Source organism: Gobio gobio, assembly GCF_949357685.1.
Source record: "Gobio gobio genome assembly, chromosome: 2".
Classification (NCBI taxonomy): Eukaryota; Metazoa; Chordata; class Actinopteri; order Cypriniformes; family Gobionidae; genus Gobio; species Gobio gobio.
Window position 1 is genome coordinate 56,789,543 of NC_137098.1, and position 20,728 is coordinate 56,810,270.

Here is a 20,728-nt window from a genome sequence, read left to right on the forward strand (position 1 = left end):
ACTACAACAGTTCACTGAACTGAGATGTGTTGAGAACTGATGAGAAGTGACATCCGTCTCTCTGGCACAGTCTTGTGCCTCGTAGACCTTGTTAAACATTTCAAATGCAAAGATGTCAGCCAATCACAACAGTGGGCGTTTTTACTGAAGTCTTACAGCAGACACGCCTCTTGAAACAGGGCATTCAGCCACAGGGCAAACATCAGTATAGAAAAAATGCCTTTTATTTCTAAATTATGACATTTTATGATGCAAAAAATCATACTAACAATATAAGTACACCTCAGAATACATTATAAAATAAAATAAAAAATCCATCCCATGGGACCTTTAAAGAAAGAGGTCTGTGAGAGCCGGAATCCTTACTGGTTGGAAGGTGATCAAAAACTTATGTCATGCAATAAAATGCAAATTAATTATTTAAAAATCATACAATGTGATTTTCTGGATTTTTGTTTTAGATTCCGTCTCGCACAGTTGAAGTGTACCTACTTCTACATGCTTTGTAAGTGGGCAAACCTGCTAAATCGTCAGTGTATCAAATACTTGTTCTCCCCACTGTATTATAGATTGTAAAATGAAAAGATTATATTTATTTACTAAGGGGACAATCACCCTGGATTAAACTGGTGTTAAAGGCCCTGATACATGGACTTCAATAGAGTTGTAGTCCATGGATGATCCCTTCATCGCCCCATCACCATTACATTTCTGTTTAAACACTAAAAAAATACAACCCCAAATCAAGAAAAGTTGGGACATTTTGTAAAATGCAATGAAATCAAGAATCTGTGATGTTAATTCTCTTTCAACTTTTTTAACTGACAAAAGTACAAAGACAAGTTTTCCAATGTTTTCACTGAACAACTTACATTTAATCATTTAGGAGACACTTTTATCCAAAGCATCTTACAAATGAGGAGAATAGAAGCAAACAGAGGGGGAGGACAAAGAAGAGAAGGTTTTGAAAAGGGTGCGAGAGTCAGAACAATTGTTAATTTTGTAGTGGAAGTACACTATACTGCCAAAAGTATTGGGACGCCCCTCCAGATCATTGAATTCAGGTGTTCCAATCACTTCTATGGCCAAAGTATAAAATAAAGCAGCATGCAGGCGCTTCTACAAACATTTGTGAAAGAATGGGTCACAGGAGCTCAGTTAATTCAAGCGTGGTACCGTGATAGGTTGCCACCTGTGCAATAAGTCCATTCGTGAAATTTCACTACTATGCAAAGATTCCACGGTCAACTGTTAGTGGTATTATTACAAAGTGGAAGCAATTGGGAACAACAGCAACTCAGCCACGAAGTGGTAGGCTACGTAAAATCACAGAGCGGGGTCAGCGTATGCTGAGGCACAACACAGTGCGCAGAAGTCGCCAACTTTCTGCAGAGTCACTAGCTACAGACCTCCAAATTTTGTGTGGCCTTCAGATTAGCTCAAGAACAGTGCGTAGCGAGCTTCATGGAAAGGGTTTCCATGGCTGAGCTGCTGCATCCAAGCCTTGCATCACCAAGTGCAATGCAAAGTGTCGGATGCAGTGGTGTAAAGCACGCCGCCACTGGACTCTAGAGCAGTGGAGACGTGTTCTCTGGAGTGACCAATCACGCTTCTCTGTCTGGCAATCCAACCATGGACGAGTCTAGGTTTGGCAGTTGCCAGGAGAACGGTACTTGCCTGACTGCATTGTGCCAAGTGTAAAGTTTGATGGAGGGATTATGGTGTGGGGTTGTTTTTCAGGCGTTGGGCTTCGCCACTTAGTTCTAGTGAAAGGAACTACATTTACATTTATTAATTTAGCAGACGCTTTTATCCAAAGCGACTTACAACTGAGGAATACAGGAAGCGATCCGTTGCGAAGAGGCGAAAAACAGTGCCTGAGATACTAAGTTTTGGAAGAATTTCAAGTTAAGCTAGAATAGGGAGGGAATTGAGGAAAATAGTTTTCATTAAAAAAAATAATAATTTAAGATGAGATTAAGTGCTCACGGAAGAGATGAGTTTTCAGCAGTCTTTTGTCAGTGATTCTGCATTCCGGATGGAGGTGGGAAGATCAGATCGTTCCACCAGCAAGTAACAGTGTATGAAAATGTTCTGGAGAGTGATTTCAGGAACTCTTAATGATTCAGCATACCAAGACATTTTGGACAATTTCAAGCTCCCAAGTGAGTGTGAGGTGAGTCTAGGGTGATGTTCATGCTGATCTGGATGAAAAGGGGCAAGTGTTGTCTAAGCAAGATGTTAGAGTGGAGCAAAGAGTATCAGTAGCACTGTTAGTGTCCAGTGCTGAAAACTGAGCAGGTGGAGGAAGTGAGGATGAAACCATAGAGGATAGGCGAGAGGGAGAGAGTGAGCGTAGGTTAGGCCGAAGGTGATTGTATTTTGTAAATATAAGTAAATGTTGATTTTGATGGCTGCAACACACTTCAAAAACGTTGGGACAGAGGTAAAATTAAAGTGAAAATCTTTCAGTTTAACTCTTTTGAAACACAATAAGTAGGTGAATTGGTTAAAGATGAGGGTGTCGTGATTGAGTGTAAAAGGAGCATCTCAGTGTTTTCAAGCAAATATGGTTCATGGCTCATCACTTCGTGGCAAATATCATGAGAGAATTGTAAAAAAGAAAGAAAAAAAAACACATTTCTCAATGCAAGATTGCAAAGAATTTAGGTCTTTCACATCTACCATATATAATATTGAGAAAAGTTTCAGGGAATCGAGAGAAAAATCAGCGTGTGTGTAGGGCAAGGCAGGAGACCTCTGTTGAATGTGTGTGACCTTTGAGCTCTCAGACGGCATTGCATGAGAAACCGTCATACTCTGTTAAATACAGCCACACGAGCTCGGGTGTACTCTGGAAAACCGTTGTCACTTAACACAGTCTGACGCTGCATCAAGAAATGCAACTTGAATCTCTGTTACGCAAGGAGAAAGCTATACACGTGTTTAATGCAGTTCTCTGGGCCTGAGCTTATCTCAGATGATCCAAAACACAGTGGAAATGTGTGCTGTGGTCAGAGGAGTCCATGTTTCAGCTTGTTTTTGGGAAAAACTCATTTCGAGTTCTCAATCCCAAAGACAAAAGGGACCATCCAGACTTTCATCAGCGACAGGCAAAAGCAAACATCTGTCATGGTATGGAGTGCATCAGTGCAAACTGTATGGGTGACTTGCATGTGTGTGAAGGTACCACTGATGTGGAGGCATATATTGGGATTGTACAGAGACATTTAATAGCATCAAGATGACATCTTTCCTGGGAAGCCAGACAATGCCAGGCCTCATTCAGCATGTGCTAAAACAGAGTGGATTCTAGACACTCTACTACACCATAGATTGGACGTGCTTGACTGCCTACAGTCCAGACCTGTCTCTTATTGACCCATCATGACAAGGAGAATCAGACATCAATGACCACAGACTGCTGAGCAGCTGTCTTGAATCAGGCGAGTCACTTGCAAAACTACAACAATTAGCCCAATTCCCAAACATTTAAAAAGTGTAATTAAAAGGAAAGGTGACACCGTGGTAAAAATGCCTCTGTTACAACTTTTTTGGAGTGTGTTGCAGCCATCAAAATAAAAAAAAAATTATATTTACAAAATACAATTAAGTTGTAAAAACATTGAAAATCTTTTCTTGGTACTTGTGTATTTGAAGGAGAATTAACAAATCACAGATTCTATATTTTTTTTGCCTTTTGCAAAATGTCCCAATTTTTCTTGATTTGGAGTTGTACCTAAATGCAACATTTTTGGGGAGTGTTTAAATGTGCCTTGGTCTACAGGGAATGTTTACAATTTATTTGTGCTCCGCCCTCTACTGGAACATACAGGAGATGTTAATGCAGAATCTTTATTTTGCTACTTTTCTACTTTTTAAAGTAACTGTAATATATATATTTGTGTGTGTGTATATATGTGTGTGTGTGTGTGTATGTATGTATGTGTGTATATATATATATATATATATATATATATATATATATATATATATATATATATATATATATATATATATATATATATATATATATATATATACATGACAACAAGTGTTAATATTAAAATAATTTTCACAACAACGTTATAGGCATAGATCAGCATTTCTCTTCTGAACAATGACAATCTATATTATCGATACTATCTAGCCAAGAGAAGTATAATCTCCGTAATGCACTTCAAAAATATTGTATGCTGTTTCACACGGTGGAGCTAGTTTGCAATAAATAACAGCCAATAGCATCAAAGGCCTGGAATTTGTACTTCAGCTGTTCAAGATAGATCAACCTTTGGCATTATATACTAAACACCACTTAAGAGAACATTTGAATAATACAGCAAATTGAGATACAGCAAACAAAAACAAAACCACAACAACAACAAAAAGCATTATTTTTTTTAACATTATTCCTTATTTAGAAGCATGCCTGATTGGGGGGACAAAAGTAAAAAATGTTATGATCAAGATAAAACAATACTGTAAGAAGGTAGAAGACATTGTGGTCAAATACAAAATACTCTGTGTGACTCCAGATGTGTATCCAGTATCCACCTCCCCTCATTTGCAGCCAGTACATGCTGCTGACACGTGCTCTCGAGGAGCGGTTATAAAAAGGAGGCGGTGCTCCATGACGCTACTGCGTTATTTAGCCAATAGAGCGGCCCATATGTAAATGAGTTCGTCTAAAGCAGGAAGTGCGTTGCGACTCTCCCTGTCTGTAGATGAGACGAGAAGGAAGAAAATGCTAGAAAGGGGACCGCGGATAATACAACGCTAAATAAACACACCGTGTCCTAACGAGAGAGCACAAATCTGCGTTTGACCAATACAGAAAGGGAGCTGTTTGTGATCGATTGGGGAGCGAGGTATGATGCGTTCATCTGCACTGAATAGATGCGTTTTTCCTACTAACGTTACTGTAACTATATGTAGGGGTGTCGTCTCATTTTCCTGTTTACACTGCTCGTCTAAACAACATTGTGCTGTTTTTAACATCGCAGCCTATTTTTTTATTATATCAGCCTGGTGTTTTTTTCATTAGCTATGTCTTATGTGGATGTTTGTATATATGTCATATATACGCAACGTTGTCCATCACACTAGCATCATTGACAGATGATTCCTGTTTTACCCTTTGACATCTGCAATGCCCACTTGTTTTCCATAGACATGCATATTCGCAATGTATATAAATATTAAAACCATAGGATATATGTCAGTATGTGAGTGTGTTTTGAAGTAAAGGCAGATGCTGGGCCTTATTTTGCAGGATACACTTACAATCACCACACTGTCACGATCACCATAACACCATCATGAAGTGTGTTTAACTGTTTATATGCTGTAATACTACTGATTTTCGTATTTAACACCATGATCATTTCAATGACAATAATCCCCAATAATGTCAATGTTATTTATTTTTCTTTCTAAATTGAATATATATATATGTGTGTGTGTGTGTGTGTGTGTGTGTGTGTGTGTGTGTGTGTGTGTGTGTGTGTGTGTGAAAATGAAGTCTGTTCTTGACAGCACTTTGATGACAATTAATCATATTTTACCCCTCCATTCTCATTACTATAATCCAACCTTGAGTTTTTACTTTTACTATTTCCATTATTTTTAATGATGATTCTCATTGCGTAATATAGTAGTTTTAGCAATCCATTACACTAATATGGTAATACAATGTTTTTATATACATACATAAAAATAGAGAAGTACAGCCAATGCTATATACGTACTTTCAAAAGGTGTGTGTATATACAAACATCATATATTTACGCTGACATGTTATATTATAGTTTCCATCTATCTAAACATATTTAAATAGGAATTTTATGAACAGTAAGCAAAGTTTTATGATGCTGACGTGTTTGAATGATATATTGACCTGTTAAGCATTATGCAATCACGTTTATTGATGTTATTAATGGCATTTGATAAAACAAAGTTGTTGTATATAATATATGTTTAATTATATTTCACTTCAAGGTGATTTCTTGATTCTCACATAATTTCATATGTGATTACATGCAATATTTGGGTTGTCTTGGATCGGTGAATGCTGTTGGGCTCGCTGTATTTGCTTTGTAATTTACTATTGTATTAATTTTATTCATTCCGATTAATTTCTCAAAGCGCAACCTCATGGATAGATACAAAACAAATACAGTCTTCGACTTTAAATCAAGGGACACAATTCCCATGTAATGCATTTGTGAACTTAATGCATGTTAAGACCAAAATGAGCGTGGTCTCAGGGAATCAAGTTGACAGGTGCATTTCCTCACAATTAAAAATTGAAGTGTTCCTGAGTTAGCAGGGCTAGATCACATACCATGCACCCTGTGCCCTGTGCCTTAAGATTATGTAATTGGAATCAAGAAATTTCCTTTAATTTAATTTAGCACTTACATTAATTAGACTCCTTTGTGTTCCACTGAAGAAAGAATATCATACATGATTGAAATTAGATGAGGGTGAGAACTGCTATTTTTGGGTGGATTATTCCGGTAACACTTTACAATACGGTTCATTAGTTAACACTAGTTAACTACATTAGTTAGTTAATATGAACTAATAATGAACTACACTTATAAAGCATTTGTTTATCTTTGTTAATGTTAATTTCAACATTTACTTATGCATTATTAAATTCTTGCTAACATTAGTTAATGCACTGTGAACTAACATGAACAAACCATGAACAGCTGGATTTTTATGAACTAACGTTAACAAAGATTAACTAATGCTGAACAGAGGTGTTGTTCATGGTTAGTTCATGTTACCTAATGCATTAACTAATGTTAACTAATACAACCTTATTGTAAAGTGTTACCATCGACCTTATCTAATCTTATCGTTTCTAATGCGCGTCACTGTTCTTTCTTTTCCCTCCTTCAAAGAATTGACCAATCACTGTGACCGAAAATCCACGCCCATAATATCCTCAATCTTCATCAGAGATCACATTCAAGGAACCCATCCAACCTATAAAGTAAGTGACTCCATCAGTTATTATTATCCACTAGCTAAGGTTGTTTGTATGGCTGCCCCCTAAAAGCCCATTCAAATCAAGAATGATAACTATAACAATGACTATATTAAGTGTCCACAACAACGCATAATATTGTTCTGTTTATTATAAGCGAGCGCTTCAGATTTGTCGTCTGCTGCTTTAAATGCTCAAGCTCTTTTAAAGTAGGATGGATTCTGATTGGCTGTCAATGTTTTTATCGTTCATCAGCTGGGAAAGATCGTTTCATCATTACCATTATAGTCGTGGTGTGGACTCTGCAATTCTTTTATATTTAGATGGGTTTCTAGAACTGTGTCTTAATCGTTATAATTATCGCCCTTCGTGTGATTTATTAACACTAGTTGATGAGGAGAACCAAATTTGAATTAGTCGGTTTCGTTAACACGGCTGGGTCTGTGTGGTAGTTATGTCGGGCAGGAAATCCAAACGTTTGCCTATCGTTCATTGACCTCAAACATGGCTAATGCCACTTTACATGGCCGCTCGCGCTAACATTAATCTAGATGATGTGCACTATTATTAGGTGCATATCCAAGTGTTTGTGCCTGAGTGTTAGTATTTCTCTGTAATATTTCACTGTATTGTAGCAATGTTACCCCATCCCCCCCCCCCCTCCCAGTATATTCAAGTACTGATATTAATATCATAAACGTGTGACTAGTCGACTAATGGCTTTAAGGAATGACTCCCAGTCGACTAGAAAAATCTTTGGTCGAGGGCAACCGTGCTGTTTTCTACTTTTCTGACTGCACATTGAAATAGTGTAAACCATATCTTGCCAAATAGATCCTCATATAATGACCTCATAGATCGTCCTTGTTTCTTCTTCATTGTATTGGGATTTTCGTCAAGCATAGCATCAGTCACCTGTTTTTGTTTATTTCCAGCGCAAATATGAACCCTCACGAATCGGAGGTATACACGGTGGCACCGGAGATGCCCGCGATGTTTGATGGCATGAAGTTGGCGGCGGTGGCCACAGTTCTCTACGTCATCGTCCGGTGCCTAAACTTGAAAAGTCCCACAGCTCCACCAGACCTCACGTTCCAGGATACAACACTCAACCACTTCCTACTCAAGTCCTGTCCTATCCTGACCAAAGAGTGAGTATGACAGTTTAGATTATCATTTCACTGCAGTATCTACTGAGTAAACCACATCTCAGAATAGCTTAGAGGCTGTTCCTGTAACTGCGCTGCTTTTAGCACGTGGTTGCTAAGACTAATGCGGTGCTCCAAGAATCACTCGCATAAATATACACTACCATTCAAAAGTTTGGTATTCAAATTATTTTTTTTAAAAGAAATTAATACTTTTATTCAGCAAGGACTCAATTGACCAGAAGTGACATTTATAATGTTAAGTTTCTATTTCAAATGAGGGCTGTTTTTTTTTAACTTTCTATTCCTCAAATATTTTTAAATGATCAAAGTTTCCACAAAAGGATTGCGCAGCACAGCTGTTAATAGTGATATTGATTTCTGAAGGATCATGTGACACTGAAGACTGGAGTAATGATGCTGAAAATGTAGCTTTGCATCACAGGAATTACATTTACAGTTATTTTAATTTGTAATAATACTTCACAATATTACAGTTTTACTGTATTTTCGATCAAATAAATGCAACCTTGGGGAGCATAAGAGACTTCTTTCAAAAATATAAAAATCTTACTGAACCCAAACTGTTGAAGTCCGAACCTATAATATGCATTTCCATAGTTTAATTCATAGCTTAATAACCAAAAAGTACCATGGTAGTACCATGTTTTCGTACATGGCTTCATGGTAATTCCATGTTTTTTAGACATGTATCAAGGTGATACTGTATTATTCTTTGAATTAATCATGTAAACAGCATGGTATATGAATATTATAAGCATCAGTACCATGGTTTACTGTACATTTCTTATTTATAGTGTTTATTAATATTTTGAATTAGCTTAGATTTTATTTTATATTTTCAGTTTTCACTTTAATTTAACTTTAAGTTTTAGCAGAGGCGGACAGTAGAGAAGTATTTTTACATTCTACTCAAGTACATATTTCAAGTATATATATACTTTATCACTGTTTTTCTTTAGAAAACTTTTACTTCACTACATTCCAAAGCATTGTCGTACTTTTTACTGCACTACATTTCATAAATTAAAGTTTTTTTTTGTTTTACCCTTAATACTTATTTACAATAAAAATGTAGCACTTTCTTATTTGTCCTCAGGTAAAACTTTGAATTACTTTTACGTAAGTAAAAGTATACAGTACTACATTTTTAATGTAAATAAGTATTAATTGATATTCAATATCAAACGTAGTGCAGTAATAATGACAATATTATGTTTTGGAATGTTGTGAAGTAAAAGTTTTCCAAAGAAGAAGACTGATAAAGTACATATACTTGAAAAATACAATTACTTGGAAAGTAAAAATACTAAGTAAAAATAAATTTCCGCCTCTGAGTTTTAGTCATTTTGTTGTGGACTTCTATAATTTTTATACATTTTTTTTCTTTTTCTTTTTAGGTTTAATTTTATTTGAGTTTTAGTCATTTTAATTTCGGTTAGTTGCATTGCAACATTTCTAATTTTCATTCAAGTTTTATATTTAATTTTATTTGAGATTTATTTCATTTATTTTAAAAACACACTTTAATGATATGTAGGCTTTTTCCATGCTCGAAACGCACAACGACTCATGTTCATGCAAACAGTGAGGTTTTGCTTCAAGAATTTATTGTGAGCTGAAACGACATATGGTTATTATACTGTTTATATTTGAGGCCAAGACAAAGCGTGTATTTCCAATAACATCAGCAGAAATGTTTGTGTACCTGCACTGCTATTGTGTGGTGTGTAATACACTTGACAGGGCAATTTATCAAGCCACTGTTAGTCTTGGCAATATTAATGTTTCAATTCCACGTGATAGTTATCGTTCATTTACTTGTTGTAGCACAGAATCTGGAATTAAAATGAGAAACATGTCTTCTGGAGGCCGTTTTGCCCACTTTGACCTCAGAAGTTGCGATATGCATCGCATATGTCTGTTGCACTGTGCGGGTGGGTGTTTCTTTTGTAATCCAAAGTGACTCCCGGCTGGTTATGTAATCTTTATTTTCCAGTACAGCTACTACACTAGGGCCCAAAAGATCAATCGACATAAAAAAGCAGCCCATTGTCCGCACTTATCCTTATCTCTTCAGTGCCACAATTAACTTTTCCCATGTTTGTTTGGCTAAAGGATTGTCCAGCAAAACGCCTTGTAAGAAAACAACAGCTGTAGGCCGTTCAGAGTTTGAAGATTAGAAGGTTAGTTTTCTCGCATTGGTGATAGTCGTGCATGCCTGTGATGTTGCATTGTGGGTCTGGACTTTGGAACATTATTAGGTGTGTCACGCCAACGCAGCCCTACCGCTGCATGCTTCCTTGTTTTTTTTATCTTTCATGCCCGCGGATGATTGCAGCTCAGTCAACAAAGAGAGGAATGTTTCAAGATGAAGTACAGGGAACAAAAAAGAGCCTGTTTCTAGACGGTTCTGTTGTTAGTTAAGTAACACCCGAGCCTTGTTTGTCAACATTCCTGGTTATTTAAAGCAAGTTTGTATTGTGTTGCTTTATTTATGTGCCCTACGGTTATCTGAACTTAACTCACCTCAAATGTGTTGTTTTTTTTATGGTAAAGCTCTTTGTGCTCAGTGGGCTGATCCTCTTGGAAATATGTGGAAGGTCTTATTTGACCGTGTCACGGTGAGCAGATTAAACCAGCCAGGCTTTCATTCCTCACATCTCTCAACCAATATTTTAAGGATAATCACATGCAATAGACACTGGTTATGTAGCTACGCTTGAGGCTGTATCGTGAGAGCATCTTATGTAATACTTCAGGAGGTGTGGAATTGATCGCAGTGACAGTGAGAAAGGAAAGATGTGGAAGGTGATCAGTGTGCTTTGTTTACTGCTGTTTTTAGCCTCACTTTGTGGAACTGAATATGGTTTAAGTGGTCTGGAGACCTGTAGGCTTCAGAGAATGTTGTTGAAGGTTACAGCTCAAAACAGTGATGCTCTAAGAAATTAGATTTGCGTTTCTCCACACAGTAATATTCTAGAATTTTTACCTCTCATAACAATGATACTCTGAAATGTTGTCTCATGTGATATTCCAGAAAGTTACATCTTCGAACCGTAATATTGTAGAGGTTTTGAGATCACTTGGTTATTCGAGGAAATCTGCTTAAAGGGATAGTTCACCCAAAAATGAAAATGATCCCATCATTTACTCGCCCTCAACCTCAAGTCATCCTAGGTGTATATGACATTCTTCTTTCAGACGAATACAATCGGAGTTATATTAAAAAATGTCCTGGCTCTTCCAAGCATTAAAATGGCGGTGAATGGGAGCCTAAAAGTGTATCCATCCATAATAAACGTACTCCACACGGCTCCGGGGGGTTAATAAAGGCCTTCTGAAGCGAATCGATGGTTTTTTTTGTGAGAAAAATATCCATATTTAATATCTGCCAGAACGCCTTTCGTATTCAACTTACGAAGAAAATGTAACGTCTCTCACAGTTCTAAACGCTTATTCTATGTCCAACGTCATCCTCGTGCCAGTCCAGTTACTCTTTTTTAGTTTTTTAGTTTTTTTGATATCATATGTCAGCCATTATTCACAAATAAACATTTATAACTTCAGTAATGATCCCTGCATTCGCTGCAATGTAAAGTAATGTAATATCGCTTGATAATCATGTTAAAAATATTAGTAAAGTACAATTTTTGTAGTGCTTTTGAAAGTCTCTTATGCTCACCAAGGCTGCATTCATACAAATACAGTAAAAACAGGAATATTGTGAAATATTATTATAGTTTAAAACCGTTTCTATGTAAATATATTTACAAATGTAATTTATTCCTGTGATGCAAAGCTGAATTTTCAGCATCATTACTCCAGTCTTCAGTGTCACATGATCCTTCAAAAATAATTCTAATATGCTGAATTGCTGCTCAAGAAGCATGTCTTACTGTTATTGTCGAAACTGAGATTTCGTTTAATTTGTTTTTCAAAATGCTTTAATAAATAGAAAGTTCAAAAGAACAGCATTTATTTGAGAGCTTTGTAACATTGTAAATGTCTTTACTGTCACTTGATAAATTTAGTAAAAGTATTAATTTCTTACTGAACAGTAGAGTGTTATTGTATTATGTATTAGTTATTTATGAATTGAGGTCATAGTAGTGGCGATTGCAAGTAACTATGCCCTTCACAGAATCATACAGACCAATATAAATTGTTCACTTATTATAATTACTTAAAATGTATTATAATTCATATAATTACTATGAGGTTTTTTCAGTTGTCAGTTGTCTCTATTTTGGTCCTCTGCCGTTTATATCACAGTAACTGTATAATTTCTTATTTTATTTAAAGACAAACAGCTGATTTAAAAGGCTTTGCACTGTTTTACTTCATCCTGCCCACACAAGTGTAATACCCATGATCACTTCATGAGCACATTTCAGCATTAATCATGTTGTTCACAGATATATCCAATTAATTTTTATGAGACCGACAACCTACAAGCTTAGCAAAGGGTCAGTGTGTAATTGGTTTAAGCCTTATTGGTGGGCGGGACTGTTACATAACTGCAGCGTGCACCTCTGTCATGCCGCATGGTGACCTGTCCCAGGGCCTGCTGTTAGTATACAGACCCAGAAACAAACCTAAAGCACTGCAGAAATGTGGGCACGACACTAATTCTTCATAATCATCAGAAAAATATGCACACTCTGTATGTTTTCTTTTGATGAAACATGAACCTAAAATCTTAACCATTGCATTGACAGCAATTTATTTTGTTTTTCAAAATGACCCTCTGAGCTGATATAGGCCACCTTGTTGAAGTTTTTACAGTGCCATTCAAAAGTTTTTGATCTATGTTTTTAGAAATAGTCTCTTATGCTCACCAAGGCTGCATTTATTTGATTAAAAATACACAAAAACTGTAATATTGAGACATTTTAAAATGTAAAATAACTTTTCTATTTGAATATATTTTAAAATGCAATTTATTTCTGTGATGCAAAGCTGAATTTTTAGCATCATTACTCAGTTTTCAGTGTTACATGATCCTTCAGAAATCATTCTATGATTTGCTGCTCAAGAAACATTTATGAATTATTATCAATGTTGAAAACAGTTGTGTAAAAATATTTTTAGGATTCTTTGATGAATACAAAGTTCAAAAGGACAGTATTTATCTGAAGTAGAAAGCTTTTGCAACATTATACTACCGTTCAAAAGTTTTGGGTCAGTAAGATTTTATTTTTTTGGGAAAGAACTTAGAGAAATTAATACATTTATTCAGAAAAGATGCATTCAATTGATCAAAGGTGACAGTAAAGACACAATGTTACAAAAATACTGTTCTTTTGAACTTTCTGTTCATCAAAAAATCCTGAAAAATTTTTTTTACACAACTGTTTTCAACATAATAATCATAAATGTTTCTTGAGCATCAAATCGGCATATTAGAATGATTTTTGAAATATCATGTGACACTGAAGAGTAATGATGCTGAAAATTCAGCTTTGCGTCACAGAAATAAATTGCATTTTTAAATGTATTCAAATAGAAAACTGTTATTTTACACTTGAATAATATTTCACAATATTAAGTTTTTTTTTTTATTGTTGTTGTTTTTAAAAAATAAATAAATAAATGCAGCCATGGTGAGCTTAAGAGACTTCTAAAAACATAAATCTTACCGATCAAAAACTTTTGAGCGGCAGTGTAGTTGAGCACAAAATCAAATCATGTACCACTGTGTAAACCTGACATTTTGTTTCATATTCTAGGTACATTCCTCCTTTGCTATGGGGTAAAAGCGGTCATCTGCAGACGGCCCTCTATGGAAAATTGGGTCGGGTCAGTTCACCACACCCGTTCGGCCTGCGCAAATATCTGCCCATGCAGGACGGGGCCACGGCAACTTTTGACCTCTTTGAACCCCTGGCGGATCATCAGTCCGGAGGTCAGTGCCACGTAGATGGGTGCATTTAGTCTGTAACACTACACTGCTATGTGGAAACCTGATAAATGAAAGTCTTGCGTTCAGGTTCAAGGAGGAAGTATCACTTAAATGACATTTGAATAGTTTGCTTACTCATCGCTCTTCTGAAAAAGAGATATTAAATAAATCAACAGTCATGAAAAGATCAATGTGAAATGCCATTTGCAACCATTTTACTTTTGTAATGCGAGTGAAACGGGATATTATTTAGAAAAAGAACTTGCATAAGACCCTTTTTTAAAGAAAGTAAATGTTATGTTGATTTTAAGATAAATGCAACACAGAAAGTAAATTAATAAAATATATAAGTTAATAAAACATGCAGTATGTGTTGTTGCATTATGTCAATGCATTATAAAGTGGAGTTTATGCAGCTATGTTGTTATACAAGCAATGTTTTTTGCATTTCTTTGCTCTGTGCCAGTATTGTGACCATTACGTGGAAAAGAAAAGATAAACACTGCATATGTTTGTTAATAACTCAAGCATTTGTTATTAAATAACATTTGCATGTATTTGTCTACATGTGTAAGCGAGTGCTCTTAATGTTTTGTGTTGGTTTCACAGAGGACGTCACCATGGTCATTTGTCCTGGCATTGGGAACCACAGTGAGAAGCACTATATCCGCACCTTTGTGGACCATTCGCAGAAACAGGGTTACCGCTGTGCTGTGCTCAATCACCTCGGGGCCTTGCCGAACATTGAGCTCACCTCCCCTCGCATGTTCACCTACGGTACGAGACTTTTAGGGATTATAACCCTATTCAGACGGTTATTGTTTTTCTCACGTTAGAGTTCGTAAAAATAAATGTGCATGCCACCTTAGTGATAAAACTCGGCCTCGAATTGGTAATTCAGATTACCGATGGATGGTGGGAGAAAAACACTGACATTCTGGATTCGGACGACAATAAAATCACTGACAAATATAGCTGCAAGCAGCAATACCGGGGCCAAGCGCAAAGAAGAAGACAAGACATGCCAAAATGGCTGGCAGTGTCAGATCAACTGGAGCAATGAGCAATTAATCACGTTTTAAGATGATTTGAAGCAAAAGGCTGAAAATGCATTGTAGTCTGAGAGTGTCAGACCAACTGCAACAATTAACAATTATACAGTTTAAGAAGATTAGGCAAAATGGCTGAAATATCATATATTGAGTCACTGATAATGTAAGTTAATGGTTTATCACTTTTGACCAATAGGTGGCACAGATACGAAATTGATGTGGTGTGGTCAGAATAAGGGAACAATGACACATGCAAAGTTTGATGCCAATATGTCAAAGCATTGCAGAGATACAGCCTCAAGAGTCATTTTGGCATAATGGCTCAACTTCGTCGTTGCGGTTTACAAAAACGGTTTCATCTATTGATGCAAAATCCTTAACTTTTTGTTGACACAGTCTGAAGATGATACGATTCGATTTTGGTGGAAATTGGACAAATGGTCTAGGATGAGTTTGAAAAAGTAGGTTTTGATCAAATAAGAACATTGAGGACAGGATGTTTGACCAAATATGGAAAAATTAGTATCTCTGTTCTCGGCATGAGCCATTGACTGTATTATGACCAGTTTCATTAAACTAGGCTAATTTAATCAAAAGTAATTAGCATGTTTGTAAATTTTGTTATAACCTCTGACCACAAGGTGGCACTGCCCCAAAACGTTTTGAGTACCTTCAAAGCATGGTGCGGAAGACATGATTTTTGGACAAACAGTTCAAAAGTTATAAGCAAAAATAGCCATTTTTTGTATCTCCGGACCAGTAGGTGGCGCTGCGCCTAAACGCTGCATTTTGCCTCAGGTCATGCTTGTGATGACATCTACCAAGATTGGTTTGAATACGATAAAGCGTTGTGGAGATATAGGCTTATGAGTGTTTTTGCAACCGCTACGCAAAATTTGTGTGCACGTTTATCAAAAACGATTTGACGAATCAACTTGATTTGCAAGATTTTTTGTCAGCATGGTCTGAAGATGATATGGTTCAATTTCTGTGCAAATCGGACAAACCGTCTAGGACGAGTTCGCAAAAGTAGGTTTTTTGGAAAATTAAAAATGGCGGGGAAATTATCATGACCGAAAATGACATCATAGGATGCAATTGAATCGGCATGAGCCAATGACTCTATTATGACCAGTTTCAATATACTAGGCTAATTTAATCAAAAGTTATTAGCATTTTTGTCAAGTTTGTTATATCTTTTGACCACAAGGTGGCACTGCCCTAAAACTTTTTGAGTACCTTCAGGGCATAGCATGGAAGTCACATACCGAGTTTAGTAACAATATACTAATGCATTTGTAAAATATAGCATTTTTTGACAAAATTCAAAATGGCCGACAGCCAAAATGGCCGATATGGTAAAATTGAATATCAGACGACTCGGCATGCCGTCCTGAATGTAACGAGACCACTTTTATGATTTTTGGACAAACAGTTCAGAAGTTATAAGCAAAAATAGCAATTTTTCGTATCTCCGGACCAGTAGGTGGTGCTGCGCCGAAACGCTGTATGTTGCCTCAAGTCATGCTTGTGATGACATGTACCAAGTTTGGTTTGAATACGATAAAGCGTTGCGGAGATATTGCCTTAAGTGTGTTTTTGCAACCGCTACGTAAAATTTGTTTGCGCGTTTATCAAAAATGATTTGACGAATCAACTTGATTTGCAAGATTTTTTGTCAGCATGGTCTGAAGATGATCTGGTTCAATTTTCGTGCAAATCGGATGAACCGTCTAGGACGAGTTCGTAAAAGTAGGTTTTTCGGAAAATTCAAAATGGCGGGGAAATTATCATGACCGAAAATGACATCATAGGTTGCAATTGAATCGGCATGAGCGAATGACTCTATTATGACCAGTTTCAATATACTAGGCTAATTTAATCAAAAGTTATTAGCATTTTTGTCAAGTTTGTTATATCTTTTGACCACAAGGTGGCACTGCCCTAAAACTTTTTGAGTACCTTCAGGGCATAGCATGGAAGTCACATACCGAGTTTAGTAACAATATACTAATGCATTTGTAAAATTAAGCATTTTTTGACAAAATTCAAAATGGCCGACAGCCAAAATGGCCGATATGGTAAAATTGAATATCAGACGACTCGGCATGCCGTCCTGAATGTAACGAGACCACTTTTATGATTTTTGGACAAACAGTTCAGAAGTTATAAGCAAAAATAGCAATTTTTCGTATCTCCGGACCAGTAGGTGGTGCTGCGCCGAAACGCTGTATGTTGCCTCAAGTCATGCTTGTGATGACATGTACCAAGTTTGGTTTGAATACGATAAAGCGTTGCGGAGATATTGTCTTAAGAGTGTTTTTGCAACCGCTACGTAAAATTTGTTTGCGCGTTTATCGCAAATGATTTGACGAATCAACTTGATTTGCAAGATTTTTTGTCAGCATGGTCTGAAGATGATCTGGTTCAATTTTCGTGCAAATCGGATGAACCGTCTAGGACGAGTTCGTAAAAGTAGGTTTTTCGGAAAATTCTAAATGGCGGGAAAATTTTTATGACGGAAAGTGACGTCATAGGGTGCAATCGAATCGTCTTGAGCCAAGGAATCAGAGGAAAAAAGAATTTTGTTTCTAGCCCTTATGGTTCAAAAGTTATTAGCATAAACATGAGTCAAATTTTGGACTGATGGTGGCGCTAGAGGGATTGAGTTTGAGACTCCAAATTTGCGACGGTGACATTTCAGACTGTCCTCTATTAGTGTGCCAAATTTCACAACTTTTTACCATACGGTTCTATGGGCTGCCATAGACTTCGTGGCGGAAGAAGAAGAAGAAGAAGAAGAAGAAGAAGATGAATAATAAATATAGCTGCAAGCAGCAATACCGGGGCCAAGCGCAAAGAAGAAGACAAGACATGCCAAAAATGCTGGCAATGTCAGATCAACTGCAGCAATGAGCAATTAAAGACCTATTAAGGTGATTTTAGGCAAAATAGCTGTAAAATGATAAATACAGTCAATAATAATGATTTAATGATTTATCACTTTCAACCAATAGGTGGCACAGTTACAAAATTGATGTGGTGTGGTCAGAATAAGGGAACAATGACACATGCAAAGATTGGTGTCAATATATCAAAGCAGAGTGTCAATATAGTGTCAATATGTCATTGCAGAGATATAGCCTCAAGAGGCCTTTTCATTATAAGTATGGACCACATGGCGGTGCTGTTTTGAAACCGTTTAAGCAGCTTAAAGGCATGGTGCTGATGGCCAATTTCAAGTTTCGTAATGATACACCAAATCATTTGTGAAGCATAGCATTTTATATCATAAAACTGCATTGTAGTCAATGGGAATTTCATGTTTTGTTCTATTATAGCGCCACCAAGTGGCACAATCCTATCATTTTTTTGTGTCCTTGGAGTGAGCCCATACATGTCTGTGTCAATTTTGGTGAAAATATCTTGTTTAGTTTTGGAGTTATATACATTTATATGAAAAAACACATGAAAAATGACTGACACCTGACTTTGATTGGATTTTACACCCCCTTACTATCAATATTTTGACATTTGGGCATTGTTGTATAGCTATCGACCTATGTTTCCGAACTTCTGATGCTGGTTTCGTCTCGATCGGACTAGCGGTTTCGAAGATATCAGCTAATGTTTTTAAAGTGCTAAATTACAACGCTGCACAAATAATACACCGAAACCTGGCAAGTCTGGTATCGTTGAACTCGGCGAGGATTCAGGACACAAAAAAAGTTACTCTCATGAAAATAAGTCAATCTCACCTAAAGTTATAAGCATTTGAAAAAAAAAATTCTCCACTAGGTGGCGCTGTTTCGAAACTTCTTGGGCTCATTCAGGGCACCGTGTTGATGACCCAAACCGAGTTTCGTAACAATCCGTTTATGTGTTCATAAAATACAGCATTTTAGCACATAATTCAAAATGGCCGGCAGCCAAAATGGCCGATATGGTAAAATTGAATATCAGACGACTCGGCATGCCGTCCTGAATGTAACGAGACCACTCTTATGATTTTTGGACAAACAGTTCAGAAGTTAGAAGCAAAAATAGCCATTCTTTGTATCTCCGGACCAGTAGGTGGCGCTACGCCGAAACACTGCATGTTGCCTCAAGTCATGCTTGTGATGACATGTACCAAGTTTGGTTTGAATACGATAAAGCGTTGTGGAGATATTGCCTTAAGAGTGTTTTTGCAACCGCTACGTAAAATTTGTTTGCGCGTTTATCGCAAATGATTTGACGAATCAACTTGATTTGCAAGATTTTTTGTCAGCATGGTCTGAAGATGATCTGGTTCAATTTTCGTGCAAATCGGATGAACCGTCTAGGACGAGTTCGTAAAAGTAGGTTTTTCGGAAAATTCAAAATGGCGGGAAAATTTTTATGACGGAAAATGACGTCATAGGGTGCAATCGAATCGTCTTGAGCCAAGGAATCAGAGGAAAAAAGAATTTTGTTTCTAGCCCTTATGGTTCAAAAGTTATTAGCATAAACATGAGTCAAATTTTGGACTGATGGTGGCGCTAGAGGGATTGAGTTTGAGACTCCAAATTTGCTACGGTGACATTTCAGACTGTCCTCTATGAGTGTGCCAAATTTCACAACTTTTTACCATACGGTTCTATGGGCTGCCATAGACTTCGTGGCGGAAGAAGAAGAAGAAGAAGAAGAAGAAGAAGAAGATGAATAATAATAATAAGAACGGGAACGGTTTCAATAGGTGCCTTCGCACCTTCGGTGCTTGGCCCCTAAATATAGCTGCAAGCAGCAATACCGGGGCCAAGCGCAAAGAAGAAGACAAGACATGCCAAAATGGCTGGCAGTGTCAGATCAACTGGAGCAATAAGCAATTAATCACGTTTTAAGATGATTTTAGGCAAAATGGCTGATATATTATATAAAGATTCACTGATAATTTAAGTTAATGGTTTATCACTTTTGACCAATAGGTGGCACAGTTACAAAATTGATGTGGTGTGGTCAGAATAAGGGAACAATGACACATGCAAAGTTTGATGCCAATATGTCAAAGCATTGCAGAGATACAGCCTCAAGAGTCATTTTGGCATCATGCCTCAACTTCGTCGCTGCGGTTTACAAAAACGGTTTCATCTATTGATGCAAAATCCCTAACTTTTTGTTGACATAGTCTGAAGATGATACGATTCGATTTTGGTGGAAATTGGACAACCGGTCTAGGATGAGTTTGAAAAAGTAGATTTTGATCAAATAAGAATATTGAGGACAGTATGTTTGACCAAATATGGCAAAATTAGTATCTATATTCTTGGCATGAGCCAATAAATGTATTTTGACCCGTTTCATTAAACTAGGCTAATTTAATCAAAAGTTATTAGCATTTTTGTAAATTTTGTTATAACCTTTGACCACAAGGTGGCACTACCCCAAAACTTTTTGAGTACCTTCAAAGCATGGTGCGGAAGACCCATACCAAGTTTCGTAACGATAGACTAATGCGTTTGTAAAATATAGTATTTTAGCACATAATTCAAAATGGCCGAGAGCCAAAATGGCTGATATGGTAAAATTGAATATCAGACAACTCTGAATACCGTCCTGAATCTAACGAGACAACTTTTATGATTTT

At 36.7% G+C, this 20,728-nt stretch overlaps 1 protein-coding gene across 2 annotated transcripts in view; it reads left to right on the top strand.

The window, feature by feature from the left end:
• The first annotated feature begins 4,687 nt into the window (after positions 1–4,687).
• Positions 4,688–20,728, top strand: part of abhd2a (abhydrolase domain containing 2, acylglycerol lipase a) — a 47,492-nt gene continuing 31,451 nt past the window's right edge. The window contains exons 1-5 of one of the 2 annotated variants that reach the window (XM_079810928.1): positions 4,695–4,868; positions 6,912–7,003; positions 7,933–8,148; positions 13,899–14,074; positions 14,681–14,848. In XM_079810928.1, the coding sequence (XP_079667054.1) occupies positions 7,940–8,148; positions 13,899–14,074; positions 14,681–14,848 (553 nt within the window). In that variant the 5' untranslated portion in view covers positions 4,695–4,868; positions 6,912–7,003; positions 7,933–7,939. Of the gene's footprint in view, positions 4,869–6,911; positions 7,004–7,932; positions 8,149–13,898; positions 14,075–14,680; positions 14,849–20,728 lie in introns of both variants that reach the window. The other variant, XM_079810929.1, reaches the window with a different exon arrangement.